This window comes from Anguilla anguilla, chromosome 8 (assembly GCF_013347855.1).
Source record: "Anguilla anguilla isolate fAngAng1 chromosome 8, fAngAng1.pri, whole genome shotgun sequence".
Taxonomy (NCBI): domain Eukaryota; kingdom Metazoa; phylum Chordata; class Actinopteri; order Anguilliformes; family Anguillidae; genus Anguilla; species Anguilla anguilla.
This window is the reverse complement of record NC_049208.1, coordinates 51,388,221-51,408,902: the sequence shown is the minus strand read 5'-3', so window position 1 is coordinate 51,408,902 and position 20,682 is coordinate 51,388,221. Positions and strand designations below refer to the sequence as shown.

Sequence of the window (20,682 nt, the reverse complement as noted above, 5' to 3'; positions counted from 1 at the left end):
ACATTTATTGCATTAAGTGGGGAACTGCGTTTTTTTTTTTTTTGGATCAATGCTGAGTAGGCTGATCAATGCTGAGCAGACTGGTAGATTCCCTGATCTTTAAAACACATGGATAGCTACACTTCTACTCACCATCATCATGTCTGCCAATCCACATGCTGTTAAGGTCCACAAGGTTACACAGCATTGATCGAAAACTGAATTAAAGTGCTTTTTCTGTTGACCACATAATTGACTAAAACAGTTTATCCACAATGAGGTCTCAGCACTAAGATTTAGGTAAAAGACAATGTCAGGTTGCTGAAGAGTGATTTAGGTTTGGAATAAATAACATACTCCCCTACCCTCTGTTTTTACGGCTAAACCCAAGCATGGGGGCAGCACTCTGAAGCAAACAAATTGCACAGGCAAAAAACAACAGTAGTTAAAGGCGCTGCTTGTTGGTGGGGAAGTCTCGTTTGTCCTTATCTCCCTCTGAGTAGGCCTCCTCCACCAGGAGCCATTATGGTTTTATTGACCCGGCCCCTTCATCCAGACAAGCCGGGCCAGGATTCAATGGGCATCGTTTCCTGAAAAGGCACAATTACTCATGAATCATTTCACTAAGCGGGTGCAGATGCCGCTGCCAGGCGCCGCGCACGCGGGCGGCCATTAAGGCACCGCCTGCACCTCATCCCTCACTGCCAGGTGTGCCCTAAATGCCATCCCGGCTCGATTACTTCTGCCTGAGCAATTCCTCAACATCAGGCCACCGGCACCCCTCTCCCCTCGCTCTCAGTCCATCTCCAGGGCACTGAGGGAGCACCTGATGTGTGTGTGTGTGTGTGAGAGAGAGAGACTGAGAGAGAGAGAGAGTGACAGACTGAGAGAGAGAGACAGAGAGAGAGAGGAGACAGAAGAGAGAGACTGAGAGAGACTGAGAGAGAGAGAGAGAGAGAAGAGAGGAGAGAGAGACTGAGAGAGAGAGGGACAGAGAGAGAAGAGAGAGAGAGAGGACGTTATATTGATCACAGCTGAAGGAGCTTCTATCAGAGCGTGTGCCAGAGAGAGACCTTTTACGCTGAGGACAGCTAAAGGAACGTGTGCCACACAGCGTGCGAGAAATTCAGAGCAAGTGCGGAAGCGAGGTCTTTTTGACTTCTGAAGCCACGTTTATCGAACGGCGTTGGAAACCCATTGGCTGGTTGTGAGGGGTAAAGGAGCTCTCACCCTCTCACGCAACCTCAGAGAGAGACTGCTGTCCTGACTGCTGGAAGACCAACGCGACATCCACCATGAGAGAGATGGACTAGTCACGGACCGTGAGAGCAAGCGCTGGACTAACATACCGACTGCTACAGACTAACCTCACGCACCACGAGAGACCGATGGACTAACAAACCAACTGCCGCAGACCAAATCCACGCACCACGAGAGACTGATGGATTAACAAAGCAACTGCCGCAGACCAGATCCACACACCGCGAGAGGGTGATGGACCGTCACATGAATGGCTGGTGAAGAGATGGTCGATGGAAACAGTCACCGGAGGTAAGACTGAGTGTTCTTTGCGGCGTGCGATCTTTTCCCGGAGGAGTCAGCGTCAGCGGTAACCTGGACGATATTCTACTCGCGTTTGTGCGATGTTTGCCAAAGCCGTCGTCTCCGGACCCGTATCCGAGCTAGAGGCGGAGCCGGGCGCTCCGCAGCGCCGGCGGACCTGAGGAGACCCTCCCACCCGCGGCGGGGCGGAGCCATGGAGAGCAAGCAGGGGAGGGCCGCGGTGGACATCATCTCCCTGGCCGTCTACTCCTTCACCTTCCTGCTGGGCCTGCCCTCCAACCTGCTGGTGCTGGCCGTGTACCTGCGCAAGGCCCGGAAGCGGGGGGCCACGCCCTGCGTGGTCTACGCCCTCAACCTGTGCGTCGCCAACCTGGCGCTGGTGGCCTGGCTGCCCGTCATGGCCCTGGAGACGGCGGCACGGGGCTGGGCCCTCCCCCTGCCCGTCTGCCTGGCCTACAGCTTCTTCCTGGTGGCCTCGCTCTACGGCAGCTGCCTGTTCCTGGCGGTGACGGCGGTGGGGCGCTACCTGGGCGCCGCCTACCCCATCAGCTACAAGCTGTACCGCAGCGGGCGGCTCTCCTGCGGCGTCAGCGCGGGCCTGTGGGCCCTGGTGCTGCTCCACCTGGGGCCCGGCCTGGCGGCGGAGGGCGGGGCCTACTTCACCCACCCGGCGCCGCTGGGCAACGGCTCCACCTGCTTCCAGGACTTCACCGCGGAGCAGCACCGCGTGCTGCTGCCGCTGCGCCTGGAGATGGCGCTGCTGCTCTTCCTGCTGCCGCTGGCGGCCACCGCCTTCTGCACGCTGCGCTGCGTGGCGCTGGTCCGCCGCTCCTGCCTGCCCGCGGGCCGCAAGCGGAGGGCGGCGGCGGTGGCGTGCGCCACGCTGGCCGTGTTCGTGGTCTGCTACGGGCCCTACAACGCTTCGCACGTGGTTGGGTTCGCGGCGGGCGGCACAGTCGGCTGGAGGAAGGAGGCCATGCTGACCAGCGCCTGCAACGTCTTCCTGGAGCCCGCCGTGATGCTGCTGCTCTCGCCCCCCAATCGCCTGCCGGGATTGGCTGGGAGGCTGTGCGGGAGGGCGGGGCATGGGAAGACTGTCGCAAACAGACACTGAACCGCGCAGGATGCGCTCGGCTTACACTGACCTCTTACTGCACGCAGACTGACTTTGACTGTTTCTGAATGAGAACTACACATCTGATCTGGGACAGGAAGCTGGAGATATGTGTTTCCTGTGATGAACTTCAATTTCTGCCAAAAATATTCTCTTAGCTGGCTGAGGAGGGAGGACTCTTGAATGCCGTTCATCTTTGGTCCCCATATATGATGTGAATTTGTCGTACTGGATCTAAAGCCTGAATGTCATTGTGATGCCCTCTGTGATGATGTCGTCCACCATGTCGTCGATGATGTCGTCTCTGCTAGATAAGAGCTGAACAACAGACAGGGAAACTAGAAATACACGTGTGGATGGATCGCATGACGTTTTCTGTAGAACATGAAATGGCTGATCAAAAATGTTTACTGCAAGAAAGAACTCAGAAAATGTACTACTGTTGTGTACTGACAGAAAATAGCAAGATACCAAAATGACTTTGGAAGAGCAGCACTTCCGTCTTCACGGTGGTCAGTGTGAAGCGCTACCTGGGTGTGGCCTTCCCCATCATGCCTTACTACAACCCGGCCAACACCGGCATCCACAGCGCCCCCTATTGGCTATTACCGGGTATTCTCTCCAGAGCAGCTGTGGGCGGGAGTTCTCAATGTTTGAATTTTAGAAATGATCACTGAACTGTAATTCATAACAATATATTTGATTTTGTGTCTCAGTGCCCATATAATTGCCGTACCATTTGTTTTCATTTTTAACTGGAATTTTATTTCAAACTTATGGAAGGCAGCTCAGGCTAGCCTCTATATAAAGGTGATGGTACCAGCGATCTAATCCGTTATCGTCAAATTTCAAAATGTCCCCGTTCGACCAGAGTCTTAGAACCTTTAGCCAACTCTCAGCTTTGGGCCTTTTTAGAGATGAAAGCATTTTACAACCACAATAATCAGGTTTTAGGCCAGGTCATAGCACGATAATGGCAGAAAATCTTGTTTTAAATTATATTGTCAACCCTCTGGATAATAAACAGCTCTGTGCTGCACTTATCATTGACATATCAAAGGCTTTTGACACCAGTGACCATAATATATTATTGAAAAAGTTATCCGCCATTGGATTGGATGAACCTTTTCATCAACTGGTTTTATGCATAACTCTTGTGAAGAAGTCAAACTATTGTTGCTGATCGTATTAAATCAAGCTTGAATCTCTTGCAATTAGTAAACGTTTTCCACAAGGGTCTATTCTTGGTCCACGTTTATTCACATTCTCTATAAATAGCATAGCATTCTCAACACCACATTGTAATGTCCATTTTTATGCTAATGATACAATCTTGTGTGCCACTGGCTCCACACTTAACCTGGTCGTTACCAACTTACAGTCTGCATTGATTAAACAAAATGTATTGATTTTCAAGAAATAAATTGGGGAATGCGTCTAATATCTGCATTCATACAATTCAGGGTACCTAAATTGAAACTGTAGAATCTTACAAATATTTAGGAATTTGGCTGGATGGTAGATTGTCCTTTAAGACTCGCAGGGAACATTGGCCTCAGAAGCTAAAAGCTAAGATTGGATTCTTATACAGAAACAAAGCATGTTTATCTTTTGTGAATAGGAAAACAACTGTACAATGAACTTTCTTGTCAGTATTTGATTATGGAGACATTCTGTATATACCTGCTGCCTGTTCCGCTTTAAAGTCTTTTGATTCAGTGTATTACAGGTGATGCATTTCTTCCCCATCATTGTGTCTTTTATGAAAAAGCAGGGTGGTACTCGTTTAGTGAACTGCACTGCATTTTGTTTAAGTACAAGGCTTGACTTAAGACACTTCCCCACAGTCTCCAGTCCAGTAACTATGATACCAGGTGTCAGGACTTTTTAACCTTATGCACACCCCATGTAAACACCGAGCCAGGCAAAACATGTTTTCAGTACTGTGCTCCTCACAGGTGGAATGAATTGCAAAAAAAAAAATTTAAGTGATGATTTCTTGTTCCCCTAAAAAATTTGAAAGTATTATACATGGATTTTCTTAATGCTGAGTGTACTTGCTTCCGTTGTTATATTCTTGTATGATGTTTGACTGCTGAATGTTAACATGTGACTGAATTGTAACTGCCTGTTTAAAATTTTTATGTTTGTTTTATTTGTTCGTAGGTCTCAAGAGATCATGATCTCACTGAGACTAACTGTAGAAAAACAAGCATGAATAAAAATATGTTTTAAAAAAGGGAAACAAATGGCCAGTACCAGCTGTTATTGGCAATTAATTTCATTTAAACTGTAAATTAAACGGAAATGCAGCTAGCTCCCTTTGTCATGGGACTTGCTCATAAACACTACAAATCATCCTGCCCACCCCCCCCCCCCCCCCCCGCAACCATTTTATAGGTGACCATTAGATAACTGCAGACAGGAAATTTCAGTCGTTGAGGATTTCCCTAATTATCTCCTTCGTGCCCCGCCCACAGATGGGTCGGAAACAGCCAACGTGGTGTGTCCTCTGCATGTAACCATCCATGACCGGCACAATATCCTCATATATCCACCTGAATGCACACGATTAACAGGAAATCCTTTATTTGAAAAGCTGGGATGACAGATAACTGCCTTATTAATTTTCTTTATCTACGCCGCATTGTTGTATAAGCTGTGATATAACTGGCTGCCCGATGAGAGTGCTCAGCTTAGCAATTGGCTGAGAGCTCGAGCGAGCAGGGTCTGTAATGTGATTGGCCGCATATTGAGTGTGGTGGTCAGCAGCGTGATTGGTGGTATGACCAGAGCAATCAGAGGTTTGATTGGCTGTGTGTTTTCCCTTGTGACGTGACTGGATGATGCCTGTTGAGAGTGGCTACTGTTGAATAGTGCGGTTTGGAATTCAGTCAGAAAGGCGGAAAGCAGTCAGGGGGAACTTTATTCATCTAATGAGCTGAGGTGAGTCATTCCTGAAAGATGAACGTTATGTTTCTGACCACTGCAAACAACGTAAATAGCAATGTGAATTATTTTATGTGAATAACTGCAGAATAAAAACATTTAAGAATAACTGATGACGATTCTGTCGTTAAAACTCAGAGTTCTTGGGGTAATTAACATTTAACAATTTAGCAAAATTCACTGAGAGGATGATCACACCAGGCAAAACATGGTGTGAAATGGTAATGTTTTATCCTATTAAAACGCAACACTTCAGCACCTTTTGGATCCAGCTGTGCAACACTTGTGTGGGGAATGGTAGTAGCTGTGATTGGCAGGTCCAGACAGTGATTGGTAAACAGCTGAATGCTAATGCAGGGGGAACCATTGCGAAATAAAGCAGGAGAGACTCACACGTTAAACCAGTGCAGTGAGCTGCATGTACGGACCTACGGCACAAACATTGGGGCTGGGCAAGAGTATCCTAAACAATAATATGGGACAGAGCTGCCCAACCCTTTCCCATTTCACTTCCTGGACCTTTAATGTATTTTGCCAAAAAATATTCAAATTTTTTAGACTTTGTTTCTGCTGGGTTTCAGGGGGCCACAGGTAGGCTATATAGTATCGCTCATGCTTATCGTCATTTTACCTGCTCTGTGCTGTGAGGTTCCGGAGCTCTGTACCTCCTTTCTCAGACTCGGGTTCCCATGATCCACAGCCGCCACCATGCTGTCAAGCCACGCCCAGCTGGGCCTGTCCGTTTCCGTCATCACCTTCCTGATTGGCCTGCCGGCCAACGCTCTGGCGTTCTACACCTTCAGCCGGAAGCTCCGGCAGAAGCCCGCGCCCATCGACGTGCTGCTGCTCAACCTCACCATCTCCGACCTCGTCTTCCTCATCTTCCTCCCCTTCAAGATGAAGGAGGCGGCGGACGACATGATGTGGAACATGCCCCACTTCCTGTGCCCGCTGACGGTGTTTGTCTTCTACTCCACCATCTACAACAGCACCTTCATCCTGACGGCGGTGAGCGTGGAGCGCTACCTGGGCGTGGCCTTCCCCATCCAGTACAAGCTGAACCGCCGGCCCCTCTGCGCCGTGGTGGTGAGCGTCTTCTTCTGGGTCCTGTCCTCCTTCAACCTGAGCTTCGTATACATCATACTGTACTACAAGCCGGCCAACGCCAGCGACCACAGCGCCCCCTCTGGCTGCTACCGGGACTTCTCGCCGGAGCAGCTGCGGGTGCTCCTGCCCGTCCGGCTGGAGCTCTGCCTCCTGCTGTTCGGCGTCCCCTTCCTGGTCTCCTGCTTCTGCTACGTCAACTTCATCCGCATCCTGTCCCGGCGGCCCCGCATCGGCCGGCGGCGGCGCCTGCGGGCCATCGGCCTGGCGCTGGGCACGCTGCTGGTCTTCGCCCTCTGCTTCGGGCCCTACAACGCCTCGCACCTGGCGGGCTTCGCGGCGGGTGCCAGCCCGCCCTGGCGCCACATCGCCCTGCAGTTCAGCACCTTCAACGCCTGCCTGGACCCCCTCATCTTCTACTTCTCCTCCTCCGCCGTTAGGAGCCTGTTCAACCGCTGCCTGACCGGGCTGCTGGGGAGGCTCCGCCTCCCGCCCTGCGGCAGGCCTCCCTGCTGCTGCCCCCTGCTGGAGCCCTCCGGTACTGACATATGCAAAGACCCAAGCCCCAATGAGAGGGAATGAGCCATGTGTGGGAGATGCTAATGTGAGCGCTACCCCCCTACGTGCGCACTGTGCTTTCTGTCTGATGTCACGTAGCGCATCACAGCTGTGTTGTCAGAAAGTGGAACCATGGGACAGTTCTGTTAGCACCAGGTCCATGTTTTGGCAGCACTGCAGATACAACTTTGTGATGATTATAGATGTGGTAGCAGTGGGTGAATTTGTGATACAGCTCTTTAGGTGTGTGTATTTAATATATTTTTTATGGGTTTTTTTTGGGGGGGGATTATTTGCTTCAAATTGTGCTTTTCAAAAAACATTTATTGGATACATCTTCTCCTTGGGGGCATTGTGTGCTTTCTATAAGCATTACCATATTGCTGCGGACCAGCTATATTTCCTGTTTGTCCAGTGCAAATCACAATGTTTAACATACAGTATATTATGCTAACATAATCTTTACAAATGCTTTATTAATAATGACATGAAATTAAATAATTTTATGCTCTTTACTTACTTTACTTCAATCCAAATATGGAAATGCCATGTTTAGGAAACTTTTATACATAAATATAAACTATCAAAAAACATAAATGAACATAAAGAACAAAAATTTTAAAAATCAAATGACAGCCCTCATGATTTCCCAACAACTGCAACAGAGGGAATGTTGTTAATTCAAACACCGTTTCCAGCAAGACTTTGACATTGTATTGAAAATGTTTCATTGGATACAGTTGCTCAACCACAATTCGATTACTGAAACGGTTCATCGAGTCGAATCGTTGCGTTCTCCAGCTCCAGAGAGGTGTGAGCCGTGCTGAAAACCCGGGTTCCCCGAGCAGCAGGCGGGTCAGCAGAACAGCGGTGTTCACTGATCCGCAGTGACACCGGCGACGTCCGGCATTTCAGCGATGATCAGCGTCGTTCGGTTCCGCTCGCCAACAGTTAGTGACGTTCAGCGATTCATAGTGACGTTCGGTGATTCATAGTGACGTTCGGTGATTCATAGTGACGTTCGGTGATTCATAGGGATGTTCAGCGATTCATAGTGACGTTTGGTGAAGCTCGGTGACTTTCAGTGATTCATAGTGACGCTTAGTGATGTTCAGCGATGCCGCTGATGCTTAAAGTTGATGTAATGAATCTCAGAAGCACCAGGGAGGTTGAATCGCTCCCAAAAGCATCCCTGAGTGGCAAAGATGACGACCTCCGCCCCAACACACAGTTCCATGCCATTCTGTAGCGTAGCATTAGCATCGTGACCCTCCAGCCTGTTCCAATCAACCGCATGATGTCAAAAGCAAACGAGGTGCTGTCAGTCATTTACTTGCCCAATATGTACACAAGGAAATTGGCACAGGATGGATGACCATGGTGTTCGAGCTCAGCCAATCACAGGGCAGTGTTGTGGTGGAAGGGGAAACCGTATTAATCACTACCTGCCCAGCAGGTATAAGCTTTTTATATACCAGACATGCATAACAATAAATAAGCTCTAAAAAATAATGGGGATTATGAAACTGCAGGAATAGGATCTGTTGTGAATCAATTGTCTTAATGAAATTGCTAGTTCAGTGAAGGAGACTAAATGGGTAAGAAGCTTTTTATGATGGTTATGTTTCCATTATAGCACGTATAATGTGTATAGATTGTATACATTGATCCAGAAACTGTAGAAAATTGGCTTTATTGCTTTTTAAATAAAATACTGGCACAGAAGTTGGCCAAAGCTCACTAGTGGTCATTGATGCACCAGACCTCTTACTCCAAACAGGAAGAATTAGATCTTACTGCAAACTCACAGGTAGGAGGAGGGATTAGATCTCACCCCAAACTCACAGGTAGGAGGGATTAGATCTGACTCCAAACTCACAGTGAGGAGGAGGAATCAGATATCATGCCAAACTCATAGGTAGGAGGAGGGATTAGATCTCACCCCAAACTCACAGGTAGGAGGGATTAGATCTGACTCCAAACTCACAGTGAGGAGGAGGAATCAGATATCATGCCAAACTCACAGGTAGGAGGAGGGATTCGATCTCACCCCAAACTTACAGTGAGGGGGGATCAGATCTTGCTCCAAACTCACAGGGAGACGGGACATCAGATCTCACCCCAAACTCACAGTGAGGAGGAGGGATCAGATCTCACCCCAAACTCACAGTGAGGAGGAGGAATCAGATATGCCAAACTCACAGGTAGAAGGAGGGATTAGATCTCACCCCAAACTCACAGGCAGACAAACACATGCTGAGGGAGGGAGGGACATTACTCTGAGCATGTCTACAGAGGGAAGTGGATGTGAAACAGGGAACTCCCTACAGGCAAGTGGCCAGAAGCCCTTACGGCTCTTACAAAGGGGGAGGGCAAATAATAATCAGGTCAAGACACAAAGGACAGACCACATTCAGACAAATCATTCAGCAAGTCTTTATTTTTTTTTTCCTTGTTATTTATAAAAGTCCCATCTTTGCCAGTCTATAAACATGCTACAGGTGAGATTAGTTCACAGAAAGGGACCTCCCATTGGTCCATTGCTGTTGCTTATCTGGTGGCTGTATTTATTCAACATTAAAAAAGATACAAATAAATATCTTTGTTTTCTTGTTTTTTTTTTTTTTTAAAACAAAAAATTGTCTTTTTTTATGGTTTCGGCCTCCAGCCTACACTAACTGGTAAATAAAACAAATTAACGCTAATTAGATTTAGAAAATCTACCAAAATTCTAAATCTAGAAATTCAGACTGTGGTACACCAAAATATGGATTTACATTAAAAGACCAGAATTTAGCGGCTAGGTTATCAAATCTTTCTTTTTTTTTCTGGAACTGTCACACAAATCACTTCTTTCCCAATAAAGCAGTCAATATTGCAGAACTTAGGACAGGCTGTTTGTAGACAGCGCAGTGAAGTCTCTCGGGCCAGGAGGTGAAAGATCGGAAACGCACGCAGAAGAACGTCAATTATTGGCCACTCAGTTGAGCCTCTTCTGGCCTCAAACAACGAATCATTCAGAAACCTCATAACCTCATGAAGGTCACTCACGGGGGGGAAAAAATAAAAAAATAAAAAAGCTAAAACCAAAATAATGTGTACATTTAACAGTTCATCAAATCCCTAAATGAAATACCCTTCTATGTACATTTTTTCGCAGGTACAGGCAAAAGCGTTTGCATCTTAATTAGGCCGAAAAAAGGCTCAGTGCTGTGATTCCTCCTCTCCGAACACGACGCGCGGTGCGCGGAACGACGGACTAGCATAATGATCAACTAGCAGATAAACACACGCCCACCACAGAACCACACCAGACACGCGTGCGCGGACACGTGAACACACACACACACACACCTACATACACACACACGTCCCCGAGGCAGAAACACACCAGACACGCGTGCGCGGACACGTGAACACACACACACCTACATACACACACACGTCCCCGAGGCAGAAACACACCAGACGCGCGTGCACGGACACGTGAACGCTAACACACACACACACACCTACACACACACACACACACACACATACCCGCCACAGAACCACACCAGACACACGTGCGCGAACATGTGAACGCGAACACACACACGCACATTTATTAACTGAAAAATTATTCATGCACCAATGACTCTCAAATATACTCCTATCAACTAATATAGATTCAGACTCACGCAACAGACACACATGCATATGTGCTTGTGCACACACACACACACACACACAGACACACACTCACTCACTAGACACAGACATTGGCAAACTCCCATACACACATCCACAGGCTACAGTCGCAACGATCCCCGCACACTGCCTCCTTAAAAAAAAAAAAAAAAAAGAACGAACAAGTCGCAGAACTTTTGTCCGTCATCCTGAAGCTTCTCACATCCTCACCTCACCTCTGCCACCGCACACCGTCCGCACGGTGTCAGGGGGATAACACGCACGCGGTCATATTAAAAAAAAAAAATTTTTTTTAAAAAGCACGGCAATTATTCAATCGTCTACAAAAATCGGTGATCTGATACAGCGGGCTGTACTGTCAACTGATGAACTGAAGAACGGTCACAGAACTCAACCCAACAGAGTGAGAAAGCGGGGTGCTGTGACGAGGGGGGCCAAACAGAGCCGAGCCGAGCCGAGCCGAGCCGAGCCGGGCCGAGCCGAGCCGAGCCGGGCCGAGCCGGGCCGAGCCGAGCCAAGCCAGGCCGAGCCGAGCCAAGCCAGGCCATCCTGTCTGATCCTGCACAGCCCTGCAAAACCAACCGCAACCTCGCGTTTCCCTCAGCTCACCTCCGCAACTCGCATCGCACAACGCAGACATATCAGAACTGCCAACAAGCTACAATGAAGGACAAAAAATGTTTCTAAAAATTAAAACAAAAAAATTTAACAACTAAAAACAACCGGAAATATGCTGAGAATAGACCAAAATGGTGATAATGCGTATGGAAGATTGACCTTGATTCATAATGGGCACACATAAGAGAGGAAGAAGCCATCCTGCTGCTTGTGGGCAGGAACGTTGTGAGAACGTTGTGAGAGTTTGTGTAGAAGTGGAAGGAGGAGAAAGCAGTACAGTGTGCAGTCCGCCGGTACAACAGGAGTCCAGCGTGCGCAGGGGAAGAAGAATCACAGAGGGCCACTCTTCTTCGGTGGTGTGGTCCTCTTCCTCTTCCCCCTGTCCCGTCCCGTCGTACCACGCCTCCCGTCTCACTGGGACACCGTCTCCCCCGCGACTTCGATTCCGTGCTGCTGCAGCTGAGCCCGCAGGAGGGCGTTTTCACCCTTCAGCTCCTCGATCTGTAGCAGGGAGAGTAGAGCCCTTTACCCACAGCTAGCGTTAGCCTCCTTGTAGCACAGAGAGCCCTTTACCCACAGCTAGCGTTAGCCTCCCTGCAGCACAGAGAGCCCTTTACCCACAGCTAGTGTTAGCCTCCCTATAGCACAGAGAGCCCTTTACTCACAGCTAGCGTTAGCCTCCTTGTAGCAAAGAGAGCCCTTTACCCACAGCTAGCGTTAGCCTCCCTGCAGCACAGAGAGCCCTTTACCCACAGCTAGCGTTAGCCTCCCTATAGCACAGAGAGCCCTTTACCCACAGCTAGCGTTAGCCTCCTTGTAGCACAGAGAGCCCTTTACCCACAGCTAGCGTTAGCCTCCCTGCAGCACAGAGAGCCCTTTACCCACAGCTAGTGTTAGCCTCCCTATAGCACAGAGAGCCCTTTACTCACAGCTAGCGTTAGCCTCCTTGTAGCACAGAGAGCCCTTTACCCACAGCTAGCGTTAGCCTCCCTGCAGCACAGAGAGCCCTTTACCCACAGCTAGCGTTAGCCTCCCTATAGCACAGAGAGCCCTTTACCCACAGCTAGCGTTAGCCTCCCTGTAGCACAGAGAGCCCTTTACCCACAGCTAGCGTTAGCCTCCCTGTAGCACAGAGAGCCCTTTACCCACAGCTAGCGTTAGCCTCCCTGTAGCACAGAGAGCCCTTTACCCACAGCTAGCGTTAGCCTCCCTGTAGCACAGAGAGCACTTTACCCACAGCCAGCGCTAGCTCCCCGTAGCAGTACGCGTACCTGCTGTCGAAGCAGCTCGTTGTCCACCTGCACTCTCTCCACATCCTTGAAGCTGTCCTGCAGCCGCTGGTTGTTCTGCCGGAGCTCCTGGATGTAGTCGCAGGCCTTGGACAGAATCCCGCCTTTGCTCTGAGCGAATAGGGAGAGAGTGAAAAATATGCAAACACACACACACACACACACACACACACACACAGTACCACACACACACACAATACCACACACACAGTACCACACACACACACACACAATACCACATACACACACACAGTGCCACACACAGTGCCACACACACACACACACACAGTGCCACACGCACACACACAGTGCCTCAAACACACACACACACACACACACACACACATCCGGCCACAGAGCACAAAGGCTGCAGGTCCCCTTCTATAGCCCAGTTTGAGCTGTTCATCTGAACACACAGATGTGCACATGCCACACACACACACACACACAGGCATGCAGACACAGACAAACACACTCACACACACACGGGTAACTTACTGCGCCAGTCTTGGTGCTGTCAATGGTGCAGTCGGGGATCATCTTGGACAGGGTGACGATCCAGTTGTTGATCTTGTCTCTCCTCCGTCTCTCCACTGCAATAATACACGAGAGCTTTACAGCCAAATTTATCGCTCGCACCCGCTGTGTCCGTTCAGCGCGGTGGTTCCCAACCCTGTTCCAGGAGATCGACTGTCCTGTAGGTTTTCACTCCAACCCGAGAAAAGCACACCTCATTCAACAGCTAGAGATCTCCTTGAGCTGCCAATTAGTAGAGTCAGGTGTGCCAAATCAGGGTTGAAATGAAAACCTACAGGACAGTAGAGCTCCAGGAACAGGGTTGAGGACCAGCATAACGTACAGGAAGTACACAGATATAATGTATACTGCAATCATTTAGTAAAAGTTATTTAGAAATATTTTGCTTTGTAAAATTTGCTGTATATATTATAATTCACACATTAGTAATACTATGTTTGGTTTTTATATTAATTATGCTTGTTAGTTTAAAAAAAGCTACCATAAGGTATATATAACACCTTAATTACCAGGGCATAATATCCTTATAAATTTCCGATAACAAACTGAGGAATTTTACTCATGAGAAGTGACTTTTAGTCAAGTAACGTTCGCTTTTGAGAATATCCAGGTGTAAGTTTTAATTCAGGAGTACACCAGTGTTTGACCCAGGTACTTTAGATTTATTAATGCGCTGAGGACGAAAATAATAACGTAGAGACACATAACGTTTAGCATTGACCTGGTATAAATCCCTCCTCACCTTTTCTGTCCTACAACAATGTGAAATTCTGGAATTCGTTCAAAGGGGGGAATTTTGTCTATAAGAAAGGCCAACACATTTGACAATGTCTACGGGAAGCGCTACACCCAAACTGAATTTTTGTGTTCATATGTGAAAGTACAGCTTAGCAATGCCCTCTGGTGGAGGAAGTCGCTGCAAATTTTTTCCTCAGTCAAACGAACCTAAAGATTTTCAACTGAGAAGCAAATTTAAGCAGAAATTGTAGGTTTTTCCAATGAAACATCTTTCTCAGCGGACATACCAATAGAAAAAGCACACAGTGCCACCATCAGGAGAGAATCGTTGTGCATCTGAACGAGTTATAAGCGCCTTTTTTGGGTGACTGTGCTGGTCTTATGAGCCACATAAGAAGCACAATCCATTAGCGAATCGGCCTCATCTCTGAATTAGTCACAGCCTGAATGTGTCTATACGCGAGAGTGTTCTAGGGCACTGATCCATCCGTGGGATCGTGGGAAATGTAGTTCACCTTCATTGTGCTGTGCCCTCCTCCTATCATCTCTTGGCACCCGAGGCCCATCCAGCTTCCTGCAGAGGGAGACAAGAGAGCGGGTTGCACACATGCACACGCGCGCTTATCCCGGTACGGGACGTCCCGTCAGGGTGAGCGGGGTGGGACGGGCAGCGGGGAGAGGGGGCGCTCACGTGGTGTACGGGTGCGTGCGGGGGGCGATGGTCCGAGGCGCTACGGTCTGCAGCACGTCAGGGGTGTTCATCATCACGTACAGCTGGCCTGAGGGCAGGGAGGGAGGGACAGAGACGTCATTCGCTCGCTATTCTGCAAACCTGAGGAACGTGTTAATCGAAACACGCTCTGTGATACACTGTGTGTGTGTGTGTGTGTGTGTGGCACTGTGTGTGTGAGTGTATGTGTATAAGTGTGTGAGTGTGTGTGTGTGTATAAGTGTGTGAGTGTGTGTGTGTGTGTGTGTGTGTGTATAAGTGTGTGAGTGTGAGCGTGCGTGCGTGTGTGAGTGTGTGAGTGCATGTGCGTGCGCGTGTGTGTGTTCTCAGGGTGCTCTCACCTCCGGCCTGAGTCAGGCTGGGATCAGCGGTCGCCTGTACGGACACAGCGCCAGTCCCATCGCTAACGGCGGTAGCGGGGAAGTAGAACCGCGTCTCCCCCGACACAGAGTCCCCGGCGGGGCTCCCGCCGTTACTGAAGGGGTTCTGGATCACGGCCTACGGACAACGGGCCACAGAAAAGCAGCACACTCACAGTCACAAATTTTCATTCAGTATGAGCGAGGTTAAGATTCAACAGGGCTGGCTGCAATCAAGCCTGGCCGTCTTCAATCAGCTGAATCTAATTATCATTTGAATTTGTTTAATTTGTTGATTGAGTAACAAGGGGGGGTAAATCTTGTTTCAAATGGGTGATACGGATCTTTGATGTTTCACTAAATAAATGAAATAATATTTTTTAAATTGTGTTTTGTTTAGACTCAGTTTCACTTTGACTAATAGTACATTGTGTATAAAGATCTGAAACCATTCATTGTGAAAATGAAATTATAGAGGAAATCAGGAAGGGGGCAAATACTTTTTCATGGCACTGTACATGTGTATTCACACATAAAAGCTTGTACACACACGCACACACACACGCAGACACACACGCACACAAACACACACACACACATGCACACACATGTACCCACACACACTCAAACACACACACGCGCACACACAGACACATACACACACGCGTACACACAGACACACACACACACGCACACACACACACACACACACACTCACACACGCACACACGCACGCACACAGAGACACACACACACACACACGCACACACACACAGGCACACACACACTCACATACACACGCGCACACGCACACGCACGCGCACGCGCACGCACACACACACGTACATGCACACACACACACACACGCACGCACACACACACGCACACACTCACACGCACACACACACAGGCACACACACACACACACACACACACTCACACACTCACACACAGACACATACACACACGCGTACACACAGACACACGCACACGCACACACACACAGGCACACACACACACTCACAGGCACACACACACAGGCACACACACACACGCACACACACACACACTCACACACACGCACACACACACACTCACACACACGCGTACCTGTGCGACCGCTTGCGCCCCTGAGAAGGCGGCAGCAGAGACCACGCTGACGGCCCCGCCCCCATCGCCTCCCGCCTCTATCTGGTCGTCCGTCAGCTGGACCACGCGGTACGTCACCTGGAGGACAGACGGTCGTTTACTCCGGGCCACGCTGAGCGCGGCCGCCCGCGGAGACAGGGCCTCTGTTCACGAGGACGTGAGCCGGCCTGCCCCTGACCCCTGACCCCCATTAATCACATGATAAAGGTGCGTCTGTACATAAGTGACCTCTGACCCCCTCATCAATCACCGGATGAAGGCGTGACTGCATGTCCACGACCTCGGAGGTCTGTGCACCAGCTAGCACACATGCCTCAGGGCTGTGCTGGGCGATTCACCTTCATTCCAACCCAAATTTTTATTCCCATTTTCTTTATTCCCCTGTTGCCCAGCTGTACACTAAACTGCCACCATTCCTGATGAACCGGCGATTGTGGTAAGAACTGCTGAGGCAGGGAACGCCCGACAAACTGCAGCCTTCCCTGGGTGACAACATGGCCACAGTGTGCACTGCCCCACAGGCCTCTGAGCCACAGTGAGCACCGCCCCACAGGCCTCTGAGCCACAGTGTGCACTGCCCCACAGGCCTCTGAGCCACAGTACCGCCCCACAGGCCTCTGAGCCACAGTGAGCACTGCCCCACAGGCCTCTGAGCCACAGTACCGCCCCACAGGCCTCTGAGCCACAGTGAGCACCGCCCCACAGGCCTCTGAGCCACAGTGAGCACCGCCACACAGGCCTCTGAGCCACAGTGTGCACCGCCCCACAGGCCTCTGAGCCACAGTATGCACCGCCCCACAGGCCTCTGAGCCACAGTGTGCACCGCCCCACAGGCCTCTGAGCCACAGTACTGCCCCACAGGCCTCTGAGCCACAGAGAGCACCGCCCCACAGGCCTCTGAGCCACAGTGTGCACTGCCCCACAGGCCTCTGAGCCACAGTGTGCACCGCCCCACAGGCCTCTGAGCCACAGTGTGCACTGCCCCACAGGCCTCTGAGCCACAGTGTGTACTGCCCCACAGGCCTCTGAGCCACAGTGTGCACTGCCCCACAGGCCTCTGAGCCACAGTGAGCACCGCCCCACAGGCCTCTGAGCCACAGTACTGCCCCACAGGCCTCTGAGCCACAGTACTGCCCCACAGGCCTCTGAGCCACAGTACTGCCACACAGGCCTCTGAGCCACAGTACTGCCACACAGGCCTCTGAGCCACAGTGTGCACTGCCCCACAGGCCTCTGAGCCACAGTACTGCCACACAGGCCTCTGAGCCACAGTGTGCACTGCCCCACAGGCCTCTGAGCCACAGTGAGCACCGCCCCACAGGCCTCTGAGCCACAGTACTGCCCCACAGGCCTCTGAGCCACAGTACTGCCCCACAGGCCTCTGACCATTACAATACACTGCCGCCCCAGCCGATGCAGACACACTGGAGAGACAATGTTTGAGTTTCCATTTCCATCCGCTCAGAAACGGTCTATTAGGAATTCAGCGTCGGAAGTACGACCAATAGCCCGTACACAGTTTACACAGTCAGCACCATGCGTTCAATGCGTGACCGAATCAGGGCCGTCTCGTCTCAGGCAGGGCTCACCTGTCCACCACTGTTCTCTGTGCGGAACTGGTACTGGACATTGTGATCGGTGAAGGTGCCCGTCTCCTGAATGTTCGCTATGGCGATCGTGGAGTGCTTCTCCCTGCCGTGAACGTCCTCTGAGAATTTACAAAAAATCAGGTGAGGGTACTCAACAAGGCTAATCATCACTGCATGACAACTCACTGCCGAATCGGAGCTATGGTACGGTATATAGCAGGGGTCTGCTATATAACTTTCATATAACACTGGTCCTGGAGAGTATTTAGGTAAAAGCTAAATCAAACAATGTAACTGTGGTGTGACAAAAAGTGGTCTTGCAATCAATGCTTTCTCTATTCTAATTTGCATTTATGTACATATGTGCAAAATTCGATTCCTTCCCTCTTAATTTGGAACATTGCATATCCGGGACATTGCGAGACCTACCTTCCTGCAGAGCTTCCCCCGTTTCCTGTTTCTCGTGACTGTGAGAAATGGAGAGATCGTTCGGTCAATGCCGCATTTGCAAATGTTAATTCAATTGCACGTTTCCGTCATCAATTATAAGGGGATGGAAGACAACATATGTTCTGAGCACGCGACGTCAGCTAGCTGCAAATTATGTAGGCCTACGCCTAAACCCGAAGCACGTCTTTATCATTGTTTTCCAGCCCTACTAGTCAGAAGATTTAGAGTGAGCACTAAATAAAAATATAACGACAAAAACGTAATCGTTCTATTTCCTAAAAATGTCAAGCATCATTCTTTGTTTTGAAATCTGAAAAGCAGGCCCTTTCTGCAGTTATCTTCCACTGAAGAAATTTAAGAGTCTCTCCCTGTAGTGTACTGCCCGCCTTCAAAGAGGGAAGACACAATTAAAACGTCGACATAAAACAAGATGCACAACACTGACTGGAGAACAGTGATTTATTTCCTTGGCAGCTTGCCTATCGACTGTTTCTGAAAGGCATTTATGTTCTTGTCTGTAATTTTAAATGTTAAAAATAATAATTAGTCTTCCATTTAATTTAATTTACACCCATCGGCTCTTTTTAACGATTTGATTTTGATTGTAAAAGGCTCTCCCGAAAACGAGAGCCTGGGAGCCTGATTTTTCCACATATGTGTGTGTGTGTGTGTGTGTGTGTGTGTGTGTAAATAAATAAATAAATAAACATTTGATACTTCAGATGAAAAAATAATATCTTCAAAAGTGCTTGCCCTTATTACTTGAATACATCTATCACGTAAGGCAGAAGCTTCACAGAAAAATGAATAAACACAAATAAAACAAACACAAATGTAGTGTCAGTGACATTAACACATCACAAGATAGGCCTAGATACAATTGTTTTTTTCTTTCTAAAAATACAACTTTCTATTCTGATTGTATCGTTGCAGAAACTGTCAAACAAAGATCACGGAGAGAACCCAACTGAGAACCATAAAGTAACTACAAAGAAAACAATATCAACTTTATTAAAATATGAATATCGATATAAAAAGACCTCCCACCAGTCATGGAGGGATTCTGTGCACCCCCTGCTCTACAGGCACGCAGAGCGAACACAAAGGCGTGTGTTTGACCGGTTCTCGACTGAATAATTGACAGCTAACCATCTACTACATATGCTAATAAGCTAGCTCCAAATGACAACGTTATCCATATGTGATCGTATAGTAAAACGGAACATTGTACAACAAAATATTAATCTTGTTAACTGGCTGACTGCTGCGTGCTTAATTAACTATGTAGCCAGATAACTCACAAAGAATCTAGCTTCCACTATCCCTGTAAATTCTGAGAATTAGCTAGCTATTGCTACGGGCACAACTAGCACTAACTAGCCAAGTCACATAGCCCCAACTAATTATGTCACCTGTCTAATTCATAATAGAGAAGTTGGTTACAGCATATGATAGTTTGCAGCTAAGTGGCGAACTTCATCGCTAACGTTACAGTAAGCTATCAAACTGCAAGCATATTTAATGTTAGTCTAATCATGTTTACATGTTGCTAGCCTTACGGTAGTTAGCCAATGCAATGTCCGCAATAGTGCCAGTCGATAAATGCGTAAAGTTTATGCTACGGTTACAAGAGGAATCTTGCTACCCAGCTATCTTGCTAGCCGCTAAAAAACTTCTTGATAACGTTAACATTGTATCAGTTCGGTAACTGACAAGCTAGCTAGCTAACTTAATTTATATTTTAACGGGGCTAGTAAGCTACCAAGGCTAGAAAAGGGCAGTGGGCCGCGGAAGCCATGCGATTAGAAAAGACGACTTCTTACCTCGTAGTGGTGTCCAAACCCTGTTCTAGCATATCCATGGGGGTTAAAAATTAAAACGTGATATTCAGGGACACAGACAGATGGAGATGGAAGTGTTGATCACGGGGACAAACACACCGGTCATGTGAGAAAGACAGTCCAGAACACGTGAGGTACAAACGGGCTTGGAATTAAAATGGAGACGGCTGCTGGGTTCGAGTTTCGTGTCGCTGTGCTGTGTTTTTTCCTGCGTTAAAGCGGAAAGGCCGTATGCGTACGTGGATAGCCCGATCGTTTAAGCAGGGGTGCGACCAAGACTATGTTTTCAGATTTGTGGGTTTTTAAATGGTTCCTTTCATTTTAATTGCAGTTTTAATAATTCTTTCCGTTTTTACTCGAACCAGATTAACGTTACTTGCTATGGTACAATTGCGCTGAATTGTCTGTTTCAGTCCGTAAATTTG

The 20,682-nt window shown here is 48.7% G+C and overlaps 3 protein-coding genes across 6 annotated transcripts; 2 read left to right on the top strand and 1 right to left on the bottom strand.

Moving 5' to 3' along the window:
- The first annotated feature begins 1,735 nt into the window (after positions 1 to 1,735).
- LOC118234235 (free fatty acid receptor 1) lies at positions 1,736 to 2,656 on the top strand. The gene has a single exon (XM_035430644.1). It carries the CDS (start codon positions 1,736 to 1,738, stop codon positions 2,654 to 2,656), a length of 921 nt encoding a protein of 306 aa, XP_035286535.1.
- Positions 2,657 to 6,313: 3,657 nt separating this feature from the next.
- On the top strand, positions 6,314 to 7,291 carry LOC118234234 (free fatty acid receptor 2-like). Its single transcript, XM_035430643.1, has one exon. The coding sequence runs from the start codon at positions 6,314 to 6,316 to the stop codon at positions 7,289 to 7,291; it is 978 nt and encodes a 325-aa protein (XP_035286534.1).
- Positions 7,292 to 9,687: 2,396 nt separating this feature from the next.
- Positions 9,688 to 20,660, bottom strand: usf2 (upstream transcription factor 2, c-fos interacting). 4 transcript variants are annotated; one of them, XR_004766637.1, is made up of 11 exons: positions 20,240 to 20,660; positions 18,396 to 18,433; positions 17,967 to 18,085; positions 16,339 to 16,455; positions 15,211 to 15,367; positions 14,831 to 14,918; positions 14,655 to 14,713; positions 13,363 to 13,457; positions 12,847 to 12,975; positions 10,690 to 12,076; positions 9,688 to 10,621 (listed from the first exon to the last, which is right to left on the bottom strand). XR_004766637.1 is itself a non-coding variant. In XM_035430587.1 (10 exons), exons 1-10 carry the CDS (start codon positions 20,275 to 20,277, stop codon positions 11,987 to 11,989), a joined length of 930 nt encoding a protein of 309 aa, XP_035286478.1. In that variant the 5' UTR covers positions 20,278 to 20,660; the 3' UTR covers positions 9,688 to 11,986. The 4 variants fall into 4 exon arrangements, 1 of the variants encoding a protein (XP_035286478.1); XR_004766636.1 differs by having other exon boundaries at positions 10,694 to 12,076; XR_004766635.1 differs by having other exon boundaries at positions 9,688 to 10,695; positions 10,768 to 12,076.
- Between the last annotated feature and the right edge of the window lie 22 nt (positions 20,661 to 20,682).